This window comes from Bombina bombina, chromosome 4 (assembly GCF_027579735.1).
Source record: "Bombina bombina isolate aBomBom1 chromosome 4, aBomBom1.pri, whole genome shotgun sequence".
Taxonomy (NCBI): Eukaryota; Metazoa; Chordata; class Amphibia; order Anura; family Bombinatoridae; genus Bombina; species Bombina bombina.
Window position 1 is genome coordinate 126,316,175 of NC_069502.1, and position 22,118 is coordinate 126,338,292.

At 42.7% G+C, this 22,118-nt stretch overlaps 1 protein-coding gene across 1 annotated transcript in view; it reads left to right on the plus strand.

Annotated features, from left to right (window-relative positions):
• The window catches only part of ATAD2B (ATPase family AAA domain containing 2B), an 823,789-nt gene that overhangs the window by 81,558 nt on the left and 720,113 nt on the right, over positions 1 to 22,118 (plus strand). The window contains exon 6 of the mRNA XM_053711168.1: positions 10,134 to 10,251. Coding sequence (XP_053567143.1) covers positions 10,134 to 10,251 — 118 coding nt within the window. The remainder of the gene's footprint in view (positions 1 to 10,133; positions 10,252 to 22,118) is intronic.

Here is a 22,118-nt window from a genome sequence, read left to right on the forward strand (position 1 = left end):
GCAAGAGATGTTCAGGATCCCTGGCCACTAGAAATAGTTTCTCAGGGTTATCTTCTGGAATTCAAGGAACTACCCCCAAGGGGAAGGTTCCACATGTCTCACTTATCTTCAAACCAAATAAAGAGACAGGCATTCTTACATTGTGTAGAAGACCTGTTAAAAATGGGAGTGATACACCCAGTTCCAACCGTGGAACAAGGAATGGGGTTTTACTCAAATCTGTTTGTGGTTCCCAAAAAAGAGGGAACTTTCAGACCAATTCTGGATTTAAAGATCCTAAACAAATTTCTCAGAGTGCCATCGTTCAAGATGAAAACCATTCAAACGATCTTACCTACAATCCAGGAGGGTCAATTTATGACTACCGTGGATCTAAAGGATGCGTATCTAAATATTCCTATCCACAAAGATCATCATCAGTTCCTAAGGTTCGCCTTTCTGGACAAACATTACCAGTTTGTGGCTCTCCCATTCGGGCTAGCCACTGCTCCAAGGATTTTCACAAAGGTACTCGGGTCCCTTCTAGCGGTTCTAAGACCAAGGGGCATTGCAGTGGCACCTTACTTGGACGACATTCTGATACAAGCGTCGTCTCTTTCAAAGGCAAAGGCTCACACAGACATCGTTCTGGCCTTTCTCAGATCTCACGGATGGAAAGTGAACATAGAAAAAAGTTCCCTGTCTCCGTCGACAAGAGTTCCTTTCTTGGGGACAATAATAGATTCTTTAGAAATGAAGATTTTCCTGACAGATGTCAGAAAGTCAAAGCTTCTAAACGCTTGTCAAGTTCTTCACTCTATTCTACGGCCTTCCATAGCTCCGTGCATGGAAGTAGTAGGGTTGATGGTTGCAGCAATGGACATAGTTCCTTTTGCTCGAATTCATCTAAGGCCATTACAACTGTGCATGCTCAAACAGTGGAATGGGGACTATACAGACTTGTCCCCAGTGATTCAAGTAGATCAGAAGACCAGAGACTCACTCCGTTGGTGGCTGACCCAGGATAACCTGTCCCAGGGAATGAGCTTCCGCAGACCAGAGTGGGTCATCGTCACGACAGACGCCAGTCTATTAGGCTGGGGCGCGGTCTGGGACTCCCTGAAAGCTCAGGGCCTATGGTCTCGGGAAGAGTCTCTTCTCCCGATAAACATTCTGGAACTGAGAGCGATATTCAATGCTCTCCAGGCTTGGCCTCAACTAGCAAAGGCCAGATTCATAAGATTCCAATCAGACAACATGACGACTGTTGCTTACATCAATCATCAGGGGGGAACAAGGAGTTCCCTGGCGATGAGAGAAGTGACCAAAATCATAAAATGGGCGGAGGATCACTCCTGCCACCTATCTGCGATCCACATCCCAGGAGTAGAAAACTGGGAGGCGGATTATCTGAGTCGTCAGACATTCCATCCGGGGGAGTGGGAACTCCACCCGGAGATCTTTGCCCAGTTGACTCAATTGTGGGGCATTCCAGACATGGATCTAATGGCGTCTTGTCAGAACTTCAAGGTTCCTTGCTACAGGTCCAGATCCAGGGATCCCAAGGCGACTCTAGTGGATGCATTAGTAGCGCCTTGGACCTTCAACCTAGCTTATGTGTTTCCACCGTTTCCTCTCATTCCCAGGCTGGTAGCCAGGATCAAGCAGGAGAGGGCCTCGGTGATCTTGATAGCTCCTGCGTGGCCACGCAGGACTTGGTATGCAGACCTGGTGAATATGTCATCGGCTCCACCATGGAAGCAACCTTTGAGACAGGATCTTCTAGTTCAAGGTCCATTCGAACATCCAAATCTAGTTTCCCTTCAGCTAACGGCTTGGAAATTAAAAATAACTTGTTCAGTGTTCAAATCTGTCAGTAAACAAGGGTGGAGTTACAACCCGAAAAGCATATGGCACGATGCACTCAGCCTGAACAAGAGTATTGCTGGATAATAAATTTTCTTTTTTCATAAAAATACTATTTTCTTTTTCAAGATACGATGAGTCCACGGATTTCATCCTTGTGGGATATCACCTCCTGGTCAGCAGGAGGAGGCAAAGAGCACCACAGCAGAGCTGTATAAATAGCTCCTCCCGTCCCTCCCAACCCAGTCATTCTCTTTACCTGTGTTAGTAAGATAGGTGTTAGTAAAGATTCTTCAATCAAGTTTTTATTATTTTTAAAGTAGTGCCTCTGAGTGCTACTTTGTGCTGGGGTGTAGCCTAGACCAGATCAGTCTCTTCAGTAAAAAGAGAAGCATTTGGTGGCTTTAAAGCAATAGGAACTGGTGGGACATAATTCTCACTGCGCCTCCTATACATATTTGCTGCCCTAATACAGATAGCCTGAGCACTTTTAACTCAGACTGATCTTGGTCCACAGGGCTATGGGAGGGAGAGGACCTCGGAAAACCTGCTGGACTGCCATGCTGTCGCACAGCTTTCAAGGTAAGTGCTGACTTTTTTTTATTCTGGGTATGAAACCAAAAGAGAAGATTTAGGACAGAGGAAGTTTATCACTTTTCTGGGATTATATCTTTATTATGTAAAGGATGCTATGACAGCGTGGTAATGGCAGGCACTGGGGCTCAGGAGTGTGGCTTCTAGGGGTTTTTACACTGAAGAGAAGCCCTGATTTGTATGACTCTGTACAAAGTAACAGAACAGCATACAGCCAACTGTTCATTTGTATGTGTTATCGTGTAGCAGAGCACTTCCTACTGGGCTGTCTGTGTAGTGCCAGCAAATGCTTCTGATCTGCAGAATGTCTCTATTTAAAGTGGATACAAGATGCCCAGGTTCCCTAAGAAGGGATCAGTTTGCTCCCGGTAGTCGGTCTTTGTGATAAATATGGCGACCGGGAGACTGTATTATTACGCCCAAGAAAGGCGGGGTTATGTTTTGGCGCCGTTTATTTCTACAGAGGCGCAACTAACATGTCTATCTGCTGCAATGTGTTATCAAGCCCACGAGGGGCGGGCCGTGTTTAAGGCGTCTTAGGCTGCACTCGCTTTATCGGAAGATAGAGCAGTTTGCATGTTAACGCGGTACTTGCCACCTCTGAGTGTCCGGATAGCGCTACAACTGTGCTCCGGTTTTGTTTGGGACATAAAGTTCTCAGGGTGAAGAGCATTCGGACACCTCAGTAAGATTTCACTGAGGTCCAGTCAGTGCTATTATTTATGTACTAATATATATTGTGCGTTTGCAAGGATAAAAAACAGAACAGAGTTTTGTTTTAAAGTTTAAAGTAACAGTATGTCTTTGGCTGTTTTTTTTTTTTTAAATGATAATTTCAGCTGTTTTCTTGATTTCTCCCATCCTTTGTGTTTTAGGATGACACAAGAGCACACAAAAATGAGTTACTTTGTGAATTACAAGAAGCAGTCTTTATAAGACTTTGTACTGTTTGGGAGTCCCTTGACTATGGTCAATTTATGCCACAATTCTCCTGTAGTGTACCACATATTATGGCCCACATGCAGTGCTCTGCACATCCTCTGATATACCAATGGGAATTACCTTCCTTTATAGGTTTTCCAAAAAATTGAGAAAATTACTTGAGGATTTATTTAGACAGCACACTGAACTAAGAAAATGTAAGGTGTCAGTTTGAAATCCTTTTGGATGAGAAGCAGCGCTTCACCAGTACATATTTGTACTGTCTGTTTGGAGCATGATTGATGCAGTGGTTACTATCATCAAATACCTCTATTGCTGACTGCGAGGATTATTTGGGAGTGATTCATCTGAATCACTTAAAATAAAGTTTCTGGCCCACATGCGGTGCTCTGTGGTTCTTTGCACTTTTTATACGGAATTGTGGACACAAAATATGGTTGCTTTAATGTACATAATGTCTATTTCCAGCAAGGTTACCCTGCTCATTGGATATTTTCTGTCCCAGATATAGGAAAATTTAAAGGGACAGTAACGTTTTTTTTGTGTGAACTTTTATTAAGCATTACATTCTTTTCTCTTGTTAAGTGTGTTCAGTCCACGGGTCATCCATTACTTATGGGATATATTCTCCTTCCCAACAGGAAGTTGCAAGAGGATCACCCAAGCAGAGCTGCTATATAGCTCCTCCCCTCACATGTCATACCCAGTCATTTTCTTGCAACCCTCAACAAAGAAGGAGGTCGCGAGATTTATTCTTCAATCAAAAGTTTGTTATTTTAAATGGCACCGGAGTGTGCTGTTTTTCTATCTCAGGCAGTATTTGGAAGAAGAATCTGCCTGCGGTTTTCTATGATCTTAGCAGGCGTAACTAAGATCCACTGGCTGTTCTCGACATTCTGAGGAGTGGGGTAACTTCAGAAAATGGGAATAGCATGCGGGGTTCCCCGCAAATGAGGTATGTGCAGTACAATATTTTCTGGGAATGGAATTGACTAAGAAAACACTGCTGTTACCCACATGATGTAAGTACAGCCTTAAATGCAGTAGTAGCGACTGGTATCAGGCTGATAAATGTATGCGCAGTTGAGTTATTTTCTAGGGACTAGAATTTGACTGAAAAAATACTGTTAATACTGGAATAATGCTTAAGCCTTATCTGCAGTAGAAGCGACTGGTAGCAGGCTTAGTGATAACTTTGCATGACTTTGAAAAAGTTTGTTTTTAAAACGTTTACTGGCATGTTATTCGTTTTTGTGAGGTACTTTGGTGATAAATCCTTTTTGGGCATGATTTTTTTCCACATGGCTAACGTATTTTTCTGCATAGAAAACGTTATATCAGGTCTCCCACTGTTGTAATATGAGTGGGAGGGACCTTTTTTTAGCGCCTTGTTGCGCAGTTAAAATTCTAGCACAGTCTTCCTGTTTCTTCCTCCTTGATCCAGGACGTCTCTAGAGAGCTCAGGGGTCTCCAAAATTCCTTTTTGAGGGAGGTAATCGGTCACAGCAGACCTGTGACAGTGTGTTTGACTGTGATAAAAGCGTTAAATTTTAATTTGATATCCGTTTTTGGGTATTGAGGGGTTAATCATCCTTTTGCTAAATGGGTGCAATCCTCTGCTAATTATTACATTTACCGTTAAGAATTGTTGACTATAACTGAATTAGTTCTTTGTTAATTCAACTGTGTTTTTTAAAAGCGCTGCAGCGTTTTTTATATTGCTTGTAAACTTATTGAAAGTAATTTTCAAGCTTGCTAGCTTCATTGCTAGTCTGTTTAAACATGTCTGATACAGAGGAATCTGCTTGTTCATTATGTTCAAAAGCCGATGTGGAGCCCAATAGAAATATGTGTACCAATTGTATTGATATTACTTTGAATAAAAGTCAATCTGTACCGATAAAGAAATTATCACCAGACAACGAGGGGGAAGTTATGCCATCTAACTCTCCTCACGTGTCAGTACCTTCGTCTCCCGCTCGGGAGATGCGTGAGATTGAGGCGCCAAGTACATCAAGGCACTTACAAATCACTTTACATGATATGGCTAATGTTATGAAAGAAGTATTATACAATATGCCTTAGTTAAGAGGCAAGCGCGATAGCTCTGGGTTAAGGACAGAGCGCGCCGATGACACGAGAGCCATGTCTGATACTGCGTCACAATTTGCAGAACATGAGGACGGAGAGCTTCATTCTGTGGGTGACGGTTCTGATTCGGGGAGACCGGATTCAGAAATTTCAAATTTTAAATTTAAGCTTGAGAACCTCCGCGTGTTGCTAGGGGAGGTGTTAGCGGCTCTGAATGATTGTGATACGGTGGCAATCCCAGAGAAATTATGTAGGCTGGATAAATACTATGCGGTACCGGTGTGTACTGACGTTTTTCCTATACCAAAAAGGCTTATTGAAATTATTAGCAAGGAGTGGGATAAACCTGGCGTGCCCTTTTCCCCCCCTCCGATATTTAGAAAAATGTTCCCTATAAACGCCGCCACCCGAGACTTATGGCAGACGGTCCCTAAGGTGGAGGGAGTAGTATCTACTTTAGCCAAGCCTACCACTATCCCGGTGGAGCATAGTTGTGCTTTCTCAGATCCAATGGATAAAAAAATTAGAGGGTTACCTTAAGAAAATGTTTGTTCAACAAGGTTTTATATTACAGCCTCTTGCATGCATTGCGCCTGTCACTGCTGCAGCGGCATTCTGGTTTGAGTCTCTGGAAGAGGCGATTCACACAGCACCATTGGTTGAGACTTTGAGCAAGTTTAGAACGCTTAAGCTAGCTAATGCGTTTGTTTCGGATGCCGTAGTGCATTTAACCAAACTTACGGCTAAGAATTCCGGATTCGCCATACAGGCGCGCAGAGCGCTATGGCTTAAATCCTGGTCAGCAGATGTAACTTCTAAATCTAAACTACTGAATATTCCTTTCAAAGGGCAGACCTTATTCGGGCCCGGCTTGAAGGAAATTATTGCTGACATTACTGGAGGGAAGGGCCACTCCCTCAGGACAGGGCCAAATCAAAGGCCAAACAGTCTAATTTTCGTGCCTTTCGTAATTTCAAGGCAGGAGCAGCATCAACTTCCTCCGCTCCAAAACAGGAAGGACCTACTGCTCGTTACAGACAGGGTTGGAAAGGCAACCAGTCATGGAACAAGGGCAAGCAGGCCAGAAAGCCTACTTCCGCCCCTAAGACAGCATGAAGACAGGGCCCCCTTTCCGGAGACGGATCTAGTGGGGGGCAGACTTTCTCTCTTTGCCCAGGCTTGGGCAAGAGATGTACAGGATCCCTGGACGTTGGAGATTATATCTCAGGGATACCTTCTGGATTTCAAAACTTCTCCTCCACAAGGGAGGTTTCATCTGTCAAGGTTATCAACAAACCTAGTAAAGAAAGAGGCATTTCTACAATGTGTACAAGACCTCTTAGTGATGGGAGTGATCCACCCAGTTCCGCGAACGGAACAAGGGCAAGGGTTTTACTCAAATCTGTTTGTGGTTCCCAAGAAAGAGGGAACCTTCAGACCAATCTTAGACTTAAAAATCTTAAACAAATTCCTAAGGGTTCCATCGTTCAAGATGGAAACCATTCGGACCATCCTACCCATGATCCAAGAGGGTCAATATATGACCACAGTGGATTTAAAGGATGCCTACCTTCACATACCGATTCACAAAGATCATTATCGGTACCTAAGGTTTGCCTTTCTAGACAGGCATTACCAGTTTGTAGCTCTTCCCTTCGGGTTAGCTACGGCTCAGAGAATTTTTACAAAGATTCTGGGTTCGCTTCTGGCGGTACTAAGACCGCGAGGCATTGCGGTGGCTCCGTACCTAGACGACATTCTGATACAAGCGTCAAGTTTTCAAAATGCAAAGTCTCATACAGAGAAAGTTATAGCATTTCTGAGGTCGCATGGGTGGAAAGTGAACATGGAAAAGAGTTCTCTGTTACCACTCACAAGGGTCCCCTTCCTAGGGACTCTTATCGATTCTGTAGAGATGAAGATTTACCTGACGGAGTCCAGGTTATCAAAAATTCTAAATGCTTGCCGTGTCCTTCACTCCATTCCAAGCCCATCAGTAGCTCAGTGCATGGAAGTAATCGGCTTAATGGTCGCGGCAATGGACATAGTGCCATTTGCGCGCCTGCATCTCAGACCGCTGCATTTATGCATGCTAAGTCAGTGGAATGGGGATTACTCAAATCTGTCCCCTTTACTGTATCTGGACCAGGAGACCAGGGATTCTCTTCTCTGGTGGTTGTCTCTGGTTCATCTGTCCAAAGGAATGACCTTTCGCAGACCAAATTGGACGATTGTAACAACAGATGCCAGCTTACTAGGCTGGGGCGCAGTCTGGAACTCCCTAAAGGCTCGGGGATCGTGGACTCAGGAGGAGAAACTCCTCCCAATAAACATTCTGGAATTAAGAGCAATATTCAATGCTCTCCTAGCTTGGCCTCAGTTAGCAACACTGGTTTTCATCAGGTTTCAGTCGGACAACATCACGACTGTAGCTTACATCAATCATCAAGGAGGAACCAGGAGTTCCCTAGCGATGTTAGAAGTCTCAAAGATAATTCGCTGGGCAGAGTCTCACTCTTGCCACCTGTCAGCGATCTACATCCCAGGCGTGGAGAACTGGGAGGCGGACTTTCTAAGTCGCCAGACTTTTCATCCGGGGGAGTGGGAACTTCATCCGGAGATATTTGCTCAACTAATTCTTCGTTGGGGCAAACCGGAACTGGATCTCATGGCATCTCGCCAGAATGCCAAGCTTCCGTGCTACGGATCCAGGTCCAGGGACCCGGGAGCGGTGCTGATAGATGCACTAGCAGCCCCTTGGGTTTTCAACATGGCTTATGTGTTTCCACCTTTTCCGTTACTGCCTCGACTGATTGCCAAGATCAAACAGGAGAGAGCATCGGTGATTCTGATAGCGCCTGCGTGGCCACGCAGGACCTGGTATGCAGACCTAGTGGACATGTCGTCCTGTCCACCATGGTCTCTGCGTCTGAGGCAGGACCTTCTAATTCAGGGTCCTTTCAACCATCCAAATCTAATTTCTCTGACGCTGACTGCGTGGAGGTTGAACGCTTGATTCTATCGAAGCGTGGTTTCTCGGAGTCTGTTATTGATACATTAATACAGGCTCGAAAACCTGTGACCAGAAAAATTTACCATAAGATATGGCGTAAATATTTATATTGGTGTGAATCCAAGAGTTACTCATGGAGTAAGGTTAAGATTCCTAGGATATTGTCTTTTCTACAAGAGGGTTTAGAAAAGGGTTTATCAGCTAGTTCGCTAAAGGGACAGATTTCTGCTCTCTATTCTTTTACACAAGCGTCTGGCAGTGAATCCAGACGTCCAGGCTTTTTGTCAGGCTTTGGCCAGGATTAAGCCTGTGTTTAAAGCTGTTGCTCCTCCGTGGAGCTTAAACTTGGTTCTTAAAGTTCTTCAGGGTGTTCCGTTTGAACCCCCTTCATTCCATTGATATTAAGCTTTTATCTTGGAAAGTTCTGTTTTTGATGGCTATTTCCTCGGCTCGAAGAGTCTCTGAGTTATCTGCCTTACATTGTGATTCTCCTTATCTGATCTTTCATTCAGACAAGGTAGTCTTGCGTACTAAACCTGGGTTTTTACCTAAGGTTGTTTCTAACAGGAATATCAATCAAGAGATTGTTGTTCCATCATGTCCTAATCCTTCTTCAAAGAAGGATTGTCTTTTGCATAATCTAGACGTGGTCCGTGCCCTGAAGTTCTACTTACAGGCAACTAAAGAGTTTCGACAAACTTCTTCTCTGTTTGTCGTTTACTCTGGACAGAGGAGAGGTCAAAAGGCTTCGGCTACCTCTCTCTCTTTTTGGCTTCGTAGCATAATACGTTTAGCCTATGAGACTGCTGGACAGCAGCCTCCTGAAAGAATTACAGCTCATTCCACTAGAGCTGTGGCTTCCACCTGGGCCTTTAAGAATGAGGCCTCTGAACAGATTTGCAAGGCTGCAACTTGGTCTTCACTTCATACTTTTTCCAAATTTTACAAATTTGACACTTTTGCTTCTTCGGAGGCTGTTTTTGGGAGAGAGGTTCTACAGGCAGTGGTTCCTTCTGTGTAATGTTCCTGCCTTGTCCCTCCCATCATCCATGTACTTTAGCTTTGGTATTGGTATCCCATAAGTAATGGATGACCCGTGGACTGAACACACTTAACAAGTGAAAACATAATTTATGCTTACCTGATAAATTTATTTCTCTTGTAGTGTGTTCAGTCCACGGCCCGCCCTGTCTTTTTTGAGGCAGGTTCTAAATTTTAAATTATAACTCCAGTCACCACTGCACCCTATAGTTTCTCCTTTCTCGTCTTGTTTCGGTCGAATGACTGGATATGACATGTGAGGGGAGGAGCTATATAGCAGCTCTGCTTGGGTGATCCTCTTGCAACTTCCTGTTGGGAAGGAGAATATATCCCATAAGTAATGGATGACCCGTGGACTGGATACACCACAAGAGAAATAAATTTATCAGGTAAGCATAAATTATGTTTTTTGCTTTTATTAGTCAAAGATAAACATCAAATTTAAAAGCCTAGACAGAGTAGCAAAAATGTTTTTTTTTTGTTTTTTTTTTGTTTTTTTTATGGCATTTTAAGAAACTAGCTCTTTTGCTTTTTTATATAAATTGTGGTAGTTTTTATTTCTTTGCTTAGTTAGGTAATACTAACCTTTTGCTTGCTTGATTTTCAGGAGAACATGGATATGTATTCCCGTGTGAAGAGAAGAAGAAAAAGTCTTCGACGAAATGCCTATCCAATCAAGAATCGGCATGAGGAATCCTCAGAAGGAGAAGAGGACGTTTCAGAAGGTGTGTGCTTCATTAATTAAGATACAACCCTGTGCTGCTTGCTCTGAATACAAATCTGATGAATGATTAACTTTATCTCACACTCTAATAGAACTGACCCCTCTGAGGAAGCGTTTTTTTGCGAAACGCATGTCAGGGGTCCTCTGGGATAAGCTTGGTCTTTCCCTTTCTCCTACATTGGTGTGTCCGGTCCACGGCTTCATCCTTACTTGTGGGATATTCTCATTCCCTACAGGAAGTGGCAAAGAGAGCACAACAGCAGAGCTGTCCATATAGCTCCCCCTCTAGCTCCGCCCCCCAGTCATTCTCTTTGCCGCTCTGAACAAGTAGCATCTCCACGGGGGTGGTAAAGAGTATGTGGTGTTAGTTGTAGTTTTTTATTTCTTCTATCAAGAGTTTGTTATTTTAAAATAGTGCCGGTTTGTACTATTTACTCTGCAGCAGAAAATGAAGAAGATTTCTGTGCAGAGGAGTATGATTTTAGCACCAGTAACTAAAATCCATTGCTGTTCCCACGCAGGACTGTTGAAACCAGAGAACATCAGTTGGGGGGAACAGTTTGCAGGCTTAACTGCTTCAGGTATGATCAGTCATTTTTCTAACAAGACCATGTAATGCTAGAAGACTGTCAGAAATTCCCTCTGGGATAGGTAATCCATTTTTTTCTTAGACTCTGTATAAAATGATGGCTTATATTTAGGGCTCTATGCTGGTTGACACTATTGTGGGCTTTAAAATCGATTGCTTTTTAGCATGTTTTTCTCTATAAATAAGGTGTTTTTGCAGACTTTAAAACACTTTTGGGGTTTAATTTCGGCCTGGCACTTATTTGGACCTAAATCTAGTCAGAAAGACCCCTCCACTCTGGAATGAAGAGGGTGGAGGCCTCATTTTCAGGCCTCAATTGCGCAGTTGATTTTGCCTAGGCAGTCCATGCAGCTTAATGTGGGGCATCAGAAAGGACTCCAGGGAGGCTTATTTCCTACTAAAATAATCCCTAACAAAGGTAAAGGCTCCAGGGGAAGCTGGGGCTAGTACTGTAGTGTGTTAACCGGTTAATAGCTGTTATTAGCTCCGGTTTGGGCATTAGGGGTTAATTGGTCTGAAAATTTGTGTGCAATCTTTTCAAAGCATTAAGGCTCTGTGGTGAAAATTTCATTAAAATCAGATGTTTATTTCATGGTTTTTTGATGTTTCAGTAATAATGTGTGCTCTTTTATTATTTAAAGAGACAGTAACGTTTTTGTCAAAAATAATTTTTATTGCATTGTAGTTCTGTTTAAGCCTGTCAAACATGTCTGAATCTTCAGGTAGACTATGTTCTGTATGTCCAAAGGCCAAGGTGGTTCCCCCATTAAATTTATGTGTGCAGTGTGCCATAGCGTCCAACTAGCTTAAGGACAGTACAATCACACTTAAAAATATAGCCCAAGATGATTCTTTAGCTGAAGGTAGTGAAGATAGCTTGCTTTCCTCTCCTTCTGTGTCAACACCAGCTATGCCTGCGCAGGCGGTGCCCAGTACATCTAGTGCACCAATTGCGATTACTATGCAACAATTAGCATTTTTTATCCAAACTGCCAGCCTTTCCTAGGAAGCGTGATTGCTCAGTTTTAAACACAGACAATGAGCAAGCAGACGCAGAGGATAATTTATCTGTAGTGCCCTCACATCAAGCTGAATTGGCGGTGAGGGAGGGCCTGTCTGAGGGAGAAATTTCTGACACAGGAAAAGTTTCTCAGCAGGCAGAGCCTGATACCATAGCATTTAAATTTAAGCTAGAACACCTCCGCGCCCTACTTAAGGAGGTCCTAGCTGCACTTGATGATTGTGATCCTTTGGTGATCCCTGAAAAATTGTGTAAAATGGACAATTTCCTAGAGGTCCCAGTACACACTGATGCGTTTGCGATACCTAAGATGGCGGATATAGTGACTAAGGAGTGGGAGAAGCCAGGGGTACCTTTTTGTTCCCCCTCCTATATTTAAGAAAATGTTCCCCATTGTTGACCCCAGAAGGGACGCATGGCAGACGGTCCCTAAGGTAGAGGGGGCAGTTTCAACGTTAGCTAAGCACACAACTATTCCAATAGAGGACAGTTGCGCTTTCAAAGATCCTATGGATAAAAAATTAGAAGGATTGCTTAATAAAATTTTTGTTCAGCAAGGTTTCCTTCTTCAACCAATTTCGTGCATTATTCCTGTCACCACGGCGGCGTCTTTTTGGTTTGATGAACTAGAAAATTCGCTCCAGAAGGAGACTCCATATGATGAAGTCATGGACAGAATTCACGCACTGAAGTTGGCTAATTCCTTTATTTTAGATGCCGCTTTTCATTAGCTAAATTAGCGGCAAAAAATTCAGGTTTTGCAATAGTGGCGCGCAGGGCGCTTTGGCTAAAATCTTGGTTGGCGGATGTGTCATCCAAAACAAAATTGCTTACTATTCCTTTCAAGGGTAAGACCCTATTCGGGCCAGAATTGAAAGAGATTATTTCAGACATCACTGGGAGAAAGGGCCATGCCCTTCCACAGGATAGACCTTTCAAAGCAAAAAATAAGTCTAATTTTCGTTCCTTTCGCAATTTCAGGAACGGATCAGCTCCTAGCTATACAGCCTCTAGACAAGAGGGTAACCCTTCCCAGCCCAAACCAGCATGGAAACCATTGCAAGGCTGGAAGGCTGCTACCAAATCAGCATGAAAGGATAGCCCCCGATCTGGGACCGGATCTGGTAGGGGGCAGACTCTCTCTTTGCTCAGGCTTGGGCAAGAGATGTCCTAGACCCCTGGGCGATAGAGATTGTCTCTCAGGGGTATCTCCTAGAATTCAAGGACCTTCCTCCAAAGGGAAGGTTTCACATGTCTCGCTTGTCTTTAGACCAGACAGAGACGGGCATTCTTACATTGCGTAGAAGACCTTTTAAAAATGGGAGTGATGCACCCAGTTCCAAAAGCAGAACAAGGACTGGGTTTTTACTCAAACCAGTTTGTAGTTCCCAAAAAGGAGGGAACGTTCAGGCCAATTCTGGACTTAAAGATCCTAAACAAATTCCTCAGAGTTCCATCATTCAAAATGGAAACAATTCAAACAATTTTACCAATGATCCAGGAGGGTCAATACATGACTACCGTGGACCTAAAGGATGCATACCTGCATATTCCGATCCACAAAGTTCACCATCAGTTCCTAAGGTTCGCCTTCCTGGACAAGCATCATCAGTCTGTGGCTCTTCCCTTCGGATTGGCCACTGCTCCAAGAATTTTTACAAAGGTGTTAAGATCCCTTCTAGCAGTGCTAAGGCCAAGGGGCATTGCGGTAGCACCTTACCTAGACGACATCTTAATTCAGGCGTCGTCCTTCCACAAAGCGAAGGCTCATACGGATATTGTTCTAGCCTTTCTAAGGTCTAACGGGTGGAAGGTGAACGTAGACAAAAGTTCTCTGTCCCCGGTCACAAGGGTTCCCTTCCTGGGAACAATAATAGTCTGGGTAGAATTGAAAATCTTTCTGACGGAAGTCAGGAAGTCAAAACTTTCAAATGCTTGTCGAGTTCTTCATGCCATTCCTCAGCCTTCTGTGGCTCAGTGCATGGAGGTAATCGGTCTTATGGTTGCGGCAATGGACATAGACCCTTTTGCCAGAATTCATCTAAGACCATTGCAACTGTGCATGCTCAAGCAGTGGAATGGGGATTATGCAGATTTGTCTCCCCAGATACAAATGGACCAGAAAACCAGAGACTCGCTCCTCTGGTGGTTGTCTCAGGATCACCTGTCCCAGGGAATGAGTTTCTGCAGACCAGAGTGGATCATTGTCACGACCGACGCCAGTCTCTTAGGATTGGGCACGGTCTGGGACTCCCTGAAAGCTCAGGGTCTATGGTCTCGGGAAGAATCTCTTCTCCCGATAAACATTTTGGAACTGAGAGCGATATTCAATGCGCTCCTGGCTTGGCCTCAACTAGCGGAGGCCAAATTCATAAGATTTCAGTCGGACATCATGATGACTGTAGCGTACATCAATCATCAGGGAGGAACAAAGAGTTCCCTGGCGATGAGAGAAGTATCCAAGATCATCAAATGGGCGGAGGATCACTCCTGCCATCTATCTGCAATTCACATCCCAGGAGTAGACAACTGGGAGGCGGATTATTGAGTCGTCAGACTTTCCATCCGGGGGAATGGAAACTTCACCCGGAGGTCTTTGCCCAGTTAACCAACTATGGGGCATTCCAGATCTGGATCTTATGGCGTCTCGTCAGAACTCCAAGGTTCCATGCTACGGGTCCAGGGATCCCAAGGCGACATTGGTAGATGCATTAGTGGCGCCTTGGTCATTCAATCTAGCGTATGTCTTTCTACCGTTTCCTCTACTCCCCAGGCTAGTAGCCAGGATCAAACAGGAGAAGGCTTCGGTGATTCTAATAGCTCCTGCGTGGCCACGCAGGACTTGGTATGCAGACCTGGTGAATATGTTATCGGCTCCACCATGGAAGCTACCATTGAGACAGGACCTTCTAGTGCAAGGTCCATTCGAACATCCAAACCTAGTTTCTCTGCAGCTGTCTGCTTGGAGATTGAACGCTTGATTCTATCTAAGCGTGGGTTTTCGGAATCAGTTATAGATACTCTGGTTCAGGCTAGAAAGCCTGTAACCAGGAGAATTTTCCATAAGATATGGCAGAAACATCTCTATTGGTGCGAATCCAAGGGTTACTCATGGAGTAAAGTTAGAATTCCAAGGATTCTTTCCTTTCTCCAAGAAGGTTTGGAGAAAGGTCTGTCAGCTAGTTCCTTAAAGGGACAGATATCTGCTCTGTCTGTCCTGTTACACAAACGTCTGGCAGCCGTGCCAGATGTTCAGGCATTCGTACAGGCGTTGGTCAGAATTAAGCCTGTCTACAGACCTGTGACTCCTCCATGGAGTCTAAATTTAGTTCTTTCAGTTCTTCAAGGGGTTCCGTTTGAACCTCTACATTCCATAGATATTAAGTTACTATCTTGGAAAGTTTTGTTTTTGGTTGCTATTTCTTCTGCTAGAAGAGTTTCTGAATTGTCTGCTTTGCAGTGTAATTCACCCTATCTGGTGTTCCATACAGATAAGATCGTTTTACGTACCAAACCTGGTTTTTCTTCCAAAGGTGGTTTCCAATAGGAATATTAACCAGGAAATAGTTGTTTCTTCTCTGTGTCCTAATCCAGTTTCTAAAAAGGAACGTTTGTTACACAATCTAGATGTGGTTCGTGATTTAAAATTCTTTCTAGACGCAACAAAGGATTTCAGACAGACATCTTCATTGTTTGTCGTCTATTCTGGTAAGAGGAGAGGTCAGAAAGCTACTGCTACCTCTCTTTTTCCTTCTGGTTAAAAAGCATCATCCGATTGGCTTATGAGACTGCCGGACGGCAGCCTCCTGAACGAATTACTGCTCATTCTTCTAGAGCTGTGGCTTTCACATGGGCCTTCAAGAATGAGGCTTCTGTTGAACAGATCTGTAAGGCAGCGACGTGGTCTTCTCTGCATACTTCTGCCAAATTTTACAAATTCAATACTTATGCTTCTTCGGAGGCTATTTTTGGGAGACAGGTTTTACAAGCAGTGGTGCCTTCCGTTTAGGTTACCTGACTTGCTCCCTCCCTTCATCCATGTCCTAAAGCTTTGGTATTGGTTCCCACAAGTAAGGATGAAGCCGTGGACCGGACACACCAATGTAGGAGAAAACAGAATTTATGTTTACCTGATAAATTTCTTTCTCCTACGGTGTGTCCGGTCCACGGCCCGCCCTGGCTTTTAGTCAGGTTTAAAATTTTTGTTTTTTTTATTTTAACTTGCTCACCTATGTTGTCCTATACTTGAATGTCCAGCGGTATACTTATAAAAATAAAATTAAATGTAAATTAGCCCTCAGATTGTAAGGGCTTAGTCTTTATTTACCCATACTGCTGGATAAATTGTTACCAATATTTCCTTTACTCATAAGGAAGATTAATATCACAAGCTAGGTTGATGTGTTTTTAACTTAGCTTAAGCTATTGTATGTGTGGTTTCATTTCCTATAATTTTGCTAATAAAGTTTAGAGTATGAATGATCTCAATTTTTTATTTTGATTGTGCTGACTACTTTTAGGGCTTAGTTTAAATATTAATACACAGATTGGAGCTACCTATCCATAGTTGTATATCTTTTACAATTACTTTGCTAGTTGAGAACTGTACTGGTCGATGGCTTCTGAGTTAGTTCAAAGTGCCTTCCAGAATTCTTAGTGGGTTTATACCCTCCCTTCCTGAGCCAATTTATTTTTGTAGTTAGGTAGGCTTTAAACCAGAAAGCTGGGCTTACAACTAGCACCAGTGATTTCATCCTTCTCAGGGTTTAATTATTTTATTTATTATGGTCTTTATAAGCTCAACTAGGATGTATAACCCACAGGGTCATACATTTTATGCTGTGTTAAAGAAGATGGATACTCAGTTCATGATTCAGGTATTCCACCAAAGGGCAGCTCTTCATTGGAACGAAGAATCTGGATAATATAGGATGATACAAAAAGGAGAAGGCGCTCCAATGGCGTAGTATCTCAAGGATATGAGCCCTCCAACCACATGAAATGGCCCAAATAGGAGTTATACTCACAAGCTTCAAGCACTTATCGCAAAGTGCTCAATAATGCAGTCTGGAAAATTAGGAGCTTCCCAGCTAGCTCTCAAACGATCTAGTGATGTCAAAGGTTCCCACAGTGCAAATTAACACCCTCCAGGATCCCAGTTAATACACTTCAAAGTTCGAAAGTGTCAAATACAATTTATTCAAATGTGCAATAAAACACATTAAAATTAAGCTGAACGCATTTCGCAAGGGATTCTTGCTTCCTCAAGCAGCATAAACATGACAATAGTGTGTGTGTATATATATATATATATATATATATATATATATATATATATATATATATATATATATATTATATATTATATATATATTATATATATATATATATATATATATATATTATATATTATATATATATTATATATATATATTATATATATATTATATATATATATTATATATATATATTATATATATATATTATATATATATTATATATATATTATATATATATTATATATATATATAATGTGTGTGTACATACATACATACATACATACATACATACATACATACATACATACATACATACATACATACACCATACAATAAACATTCATTGGTTACAAGGTTCCATACAATTGGCATATAAACAAGTATCACCTGAACATAATCATAGTGCATAACTTCAGCCACATCATTAACGGATATTTGAAATTGCCAATAAATGAAACATATAAGCTGCGGCGTGTGTACTCCCGATCGCCGGACCACTCGTGACGTAACATCCCGCAATGATTCGAGAGTCCAAAGAACACGTGGTTACCCTACGTCACCGGTGCTTATCTCCTAGACGACCGGAGTAAACACAACTGAGTCTATCCACAAACGTCATATACATAGTATCTAAATGGAAACAAAATAAACAAAGTATTAGTGATGTGCCTGATATAACAATCTAAACAGATAGTGTACATGTTGTAGTATCAATTAGAAAATCATAACCTGCAAAAACAAGTTACAATATAAAATACAATTAAATACAACAATTAATCCTATAAAATAAATAAAATTAATACAAAATGATAATACTAAAAAATAAATATTAAAAATAAACATTAAATAATCTTTAAAATTCAAAAATTAATTGAAGGCTGCTAGATCGATATTTTCATTAAGACCACCTGGTGCTAGTGATCTGATCTTCCAGATTCAGAACGTCTCCCTTTGTCTAAGCCTCATTAAACGGTTGTATCGATTAGATGGAGGAATATACTCTCTAGGTCTAATTTTGTAAATACATTTTTTTCCCTTGATGTTTACAAATGCTGTGAAGCGACACACTATGTTTAAGAAATTTATTTTTAATATTTCTCAAATGTTCACCCCGTTTTCGGAGAGGTCTGCTAATGCGAACACAATACTGGAGTCCACATATGCAGTCTATTAAGTAAACCACATAACATCTGTCACAACTCATTGTAGATTTAATTGGAAAATTTTCACCAGTAATATTAGACTTAAAATCTAAGCATTTTTCTCTTGCAAGGTGTATCCAGTCCACGGATTCATCCTTACTTGTGGGATATTCTCATTCCCTACAGGAAGTGGCAAAGAGAGCACACAGCAGAGCTGTCCATATAGCTCCCCCCCTAGCTCCACCCCCCAGTCTTTCTCTTTGCCGGCTCTGGCAGCAGGGCCTCTCTACGGGAGGGTAAAGTGAATGTGGTGTTAGATTTGTAGTTTTATATCTTCAATCAAAAGTTTTTTTAAATGGTACCGGTTTGTACTATTTACTCTCTGGCAGAAATGTGATGAAGAATTCTGCTGAGAGGAAAATGATTTTAGCATGTTGTTGTTCCCACACAGGACTGAGGAGTACCAGAAAACTTCAGTTGGGGGGAACAGTTTGCAGGCTTAACTGCATTAAGGTATGTTTCAGTCATCTTTTCTAGTCAAGACAAGATAATGCTAGAAGACTGACAAGAATCCCCATGTGGGAAGGGTAAGCCATGTTCTGAGACTTAGTATAGAACTAAAGGCTTATTTAAGAGGGCTCAATAGGCTGGTTGACACTGTTGCAGGGCAATTGATTATTTTATTTAACAAAATACTCATTATAGACACTTTTTAAACACTTTTGGGTGTGTTTATTACGGGGTTTTTATTCCACATGGCATTATTTTAGTCACCTAAACTGGGATTTTGAAGGCCTCATAACTCCGGAGTGGGAGGGGCCTAATTTCACGCCTCAGTTGCGCAGTTATTTCTGACAGATTGTTCATGCTGCTTCACATGGAGGGTTCAGAGACTGAGGACTTCAAGAGGCTTGCTTTTCACAAAACTAATCCCTAAGGGCAGGTAGGGCCACAGCAGGCTGCTGTGGCAAGGTGCTGTAGTTTATTAACCGGCTGAAGGCTTTAGACTGCTCCGGTTTGGGCATTAAAGGGTTAATCAGGCTGATACTTGTTGTGCAATCATATCGAAGCATTAGGCACATACTGTGAAAATTTCAAGTGATTTGGTTAATTTTTCACGGTTTTGTAAAATTGTGTGCGCTTTTTATTTCTTAAAGGCACAGTACCGTTTATTTCAAATTGTGTTTTTTAGGTGTTTTCCAAGCCTGCTTGTGTATAATACTAATCTGTTAAACATGTCTGACACTAAGGAAAAGCCTTGCTCTATGTGTTAAGAAGCCATGGTGGAACCCCCACTCAAAATGTGTCCAAGTGCACTAATGTGTCTATACACTTTAAAGATCATATTGTGTCACTTAAAAATATAGCCCTAGATGATTCTTTGACTGAAGGTAATGAGGATAGTCCGCCTTCCTCTCCCCATGTGTCATCACCAGTTACGCCCGCTCAAGCGATACCTAGTACCTCTAGTGCATTGGCACCTATTACATTGCAACAACTAGCTACAGTCATGGATAATTCCCTTGCGGCCTTTCTATCCAAACTGCCAATTTTCCCTAAAAAGCGCGATAGCTCTGTTTTAAGAACAGATGAGGAGCAGTCGGAAGCTTTGGGAGGTTTATCTGATGTACCCTCACAACACTCTGAAGTAGGGGCGAGGGATGTGATGTCTGAGGGAGAAATTTCTGACTCAGGAAAGGTTTCTCAGCGGGCAGAATCAGATTCACTAGCGTTTAAATTTAAATTGGAACACCTCCGCGTATTGCTTAGGGAGGTTTTATCAACTCTGGATGATTGTGACCCTATGGTGGTCCCAGAGAAATTGTGTAAAATGGACAAATATCTAGAAGTCCCTGTATACACTGATGCGTTTCCGATCCCTAAGAGGGTGGCGGATATTGTTGCTAAGGAGTGGGAGAGACCAGGTGTACCTTTTGTTCCCCCCCTATCTTTAAGAATATGTTCCCCATAACTGATCCCAGGCAGGATGCGTGGCAGACGGTCCCTAAGGTAGAGGGGGCAGTTTCGACACTAGCCAAGCGCACAACCATTCTAATTGTAGACTGTTGTGCTTTTAAAGATCCTATGGATAAAAAGTTAGAGGGTTTACTAAAGAAAATATTTGTTCAACAAGGTTTCCTTCTCCAACCTATTGCCTGCATTATTCCTGTAACTACTGCAGCGGCTTTTTGGTTTGAGGCACTGGAGGAGTCGCTCCAGAGGAAGACTTCATATGACGAAGTCATGGATAGAATTAATGCTCTAAAGCTGGCTAATTCTTTTATCACAGATGCCGCTTTGCAATTAGCTAAGTTAGCGGCGAAAAATTCTGGTTTACCCATTATGGCGCGCAGTGCGCTTTGGCTCAAGTCATGGTCGGCTAACGTGTCGTCTAAAACAAAATTACTAAATATCCCTTTCAAAGGAAAGACCCTTTTCGGCCCGAGCTGAAAGAGATTATTTCGGATATCACCGGGGGAAAAGGCCATACCCTTCCGCAAGATAGGCCTTTTAAGGCTAAGAACAAGGCTAATTTTCGTTCCTTTCGCAACTTCAGGAGCGGTCCTGCTTCAACCTCTGCAACCGCAAAACAAGAGGGTAACACTTCACAGCCCAAGGCAACCTGGAAGCCTTTGCAGGGCTGGAACAAGGGTAAACAGGCCAAGAAGCCTGCAGCTGCTACTAAGACAGCATGAAGGGGTAGACCCCGATCCGGGACCGGATCTGGTAGGGGGCAGACTATCTCTCTTCGCTCAGGCTTGGGCAAGAGATGTTCCCGATCCCTGGGCATTAGAGATCGTTACTCAGGGATATCTTCTAGAGTTCAAGGACTCTCCTCCAAGGGGAAGGTTCCACATTTCTCGTCTGTCTTCAGACCAGACAAAGAAAGTGGCGTTCTTACGCTGTGTAGATCTACTCAAGATGGGAGTGATATATCCAGTTCCAATTACAGAACAAGGACTGGGTTTTTACTCAAACCTGTTTGTGGTTCCCAAAAAGGAAGGAACATTCAGGCCAATCCTGGATCTAAAAATTCTAAACAAATTCCTCAGAGTTCCATCATTCAAGATGAAGACCATCCGGACAATCTTACCTATGATCCAGGAAGGTCAATATATGACTACCGTGGATCTAAAGGATGCGTACCTACATATTCCTATCCACAAAGATCATCATCAGTTCCTAAGGTTCGCCTTTCTGGACAAGCATTACCAGTTCGTGGCCCTTCCTTTTGGGTTGGCCACCGCTCCCAGAATTTTCACAAAAGTGCTAGGGTCCCTTCTGGCGGTATTAAGACCGCGGGGCATTGCAGTAGCACCTTATTTGGCCGACATCTTAATACAGGCGTCGTCTTTTCCCAGAGCCAAGGCTCATACGGAGATTGTTCTGGCCTTTCTAAGGTCTCACGGGTGGAAAGTGAACATCGAAAAATGTTCTCTGTCCCCGCTCACAAGGGTTCCCTTCCTGGGAACATTAATAGACTCGGTAGAAATGGAAATATTTCTGACGGAGGTCAGAAAGTTAAAGCTTTTAACTACTTGCCGAGTTCTTCATTCCATTCCTCGGCCATCTGTAGCTCAGTGCATGGAGGTAATCGGATTAATGGTATCGGCAATGGACGTAGTCCCTTTTTTGCTCGAATACATCTCAGACCACTGCAACTGTGCATGCTCAAACAGTGGAATGGAGATTATGCAGATTTGTCTCCTCAAATACAACTGGACCAGAAAACCAGAGATTCTCTTCTCTGGTGGTTGTCTCAGGATCACCTGTCTCAGGGAATGTGCTTCCGCAGACCAGAGTGGATCATTGTAACGACCAACGCCAGTCTGTTAG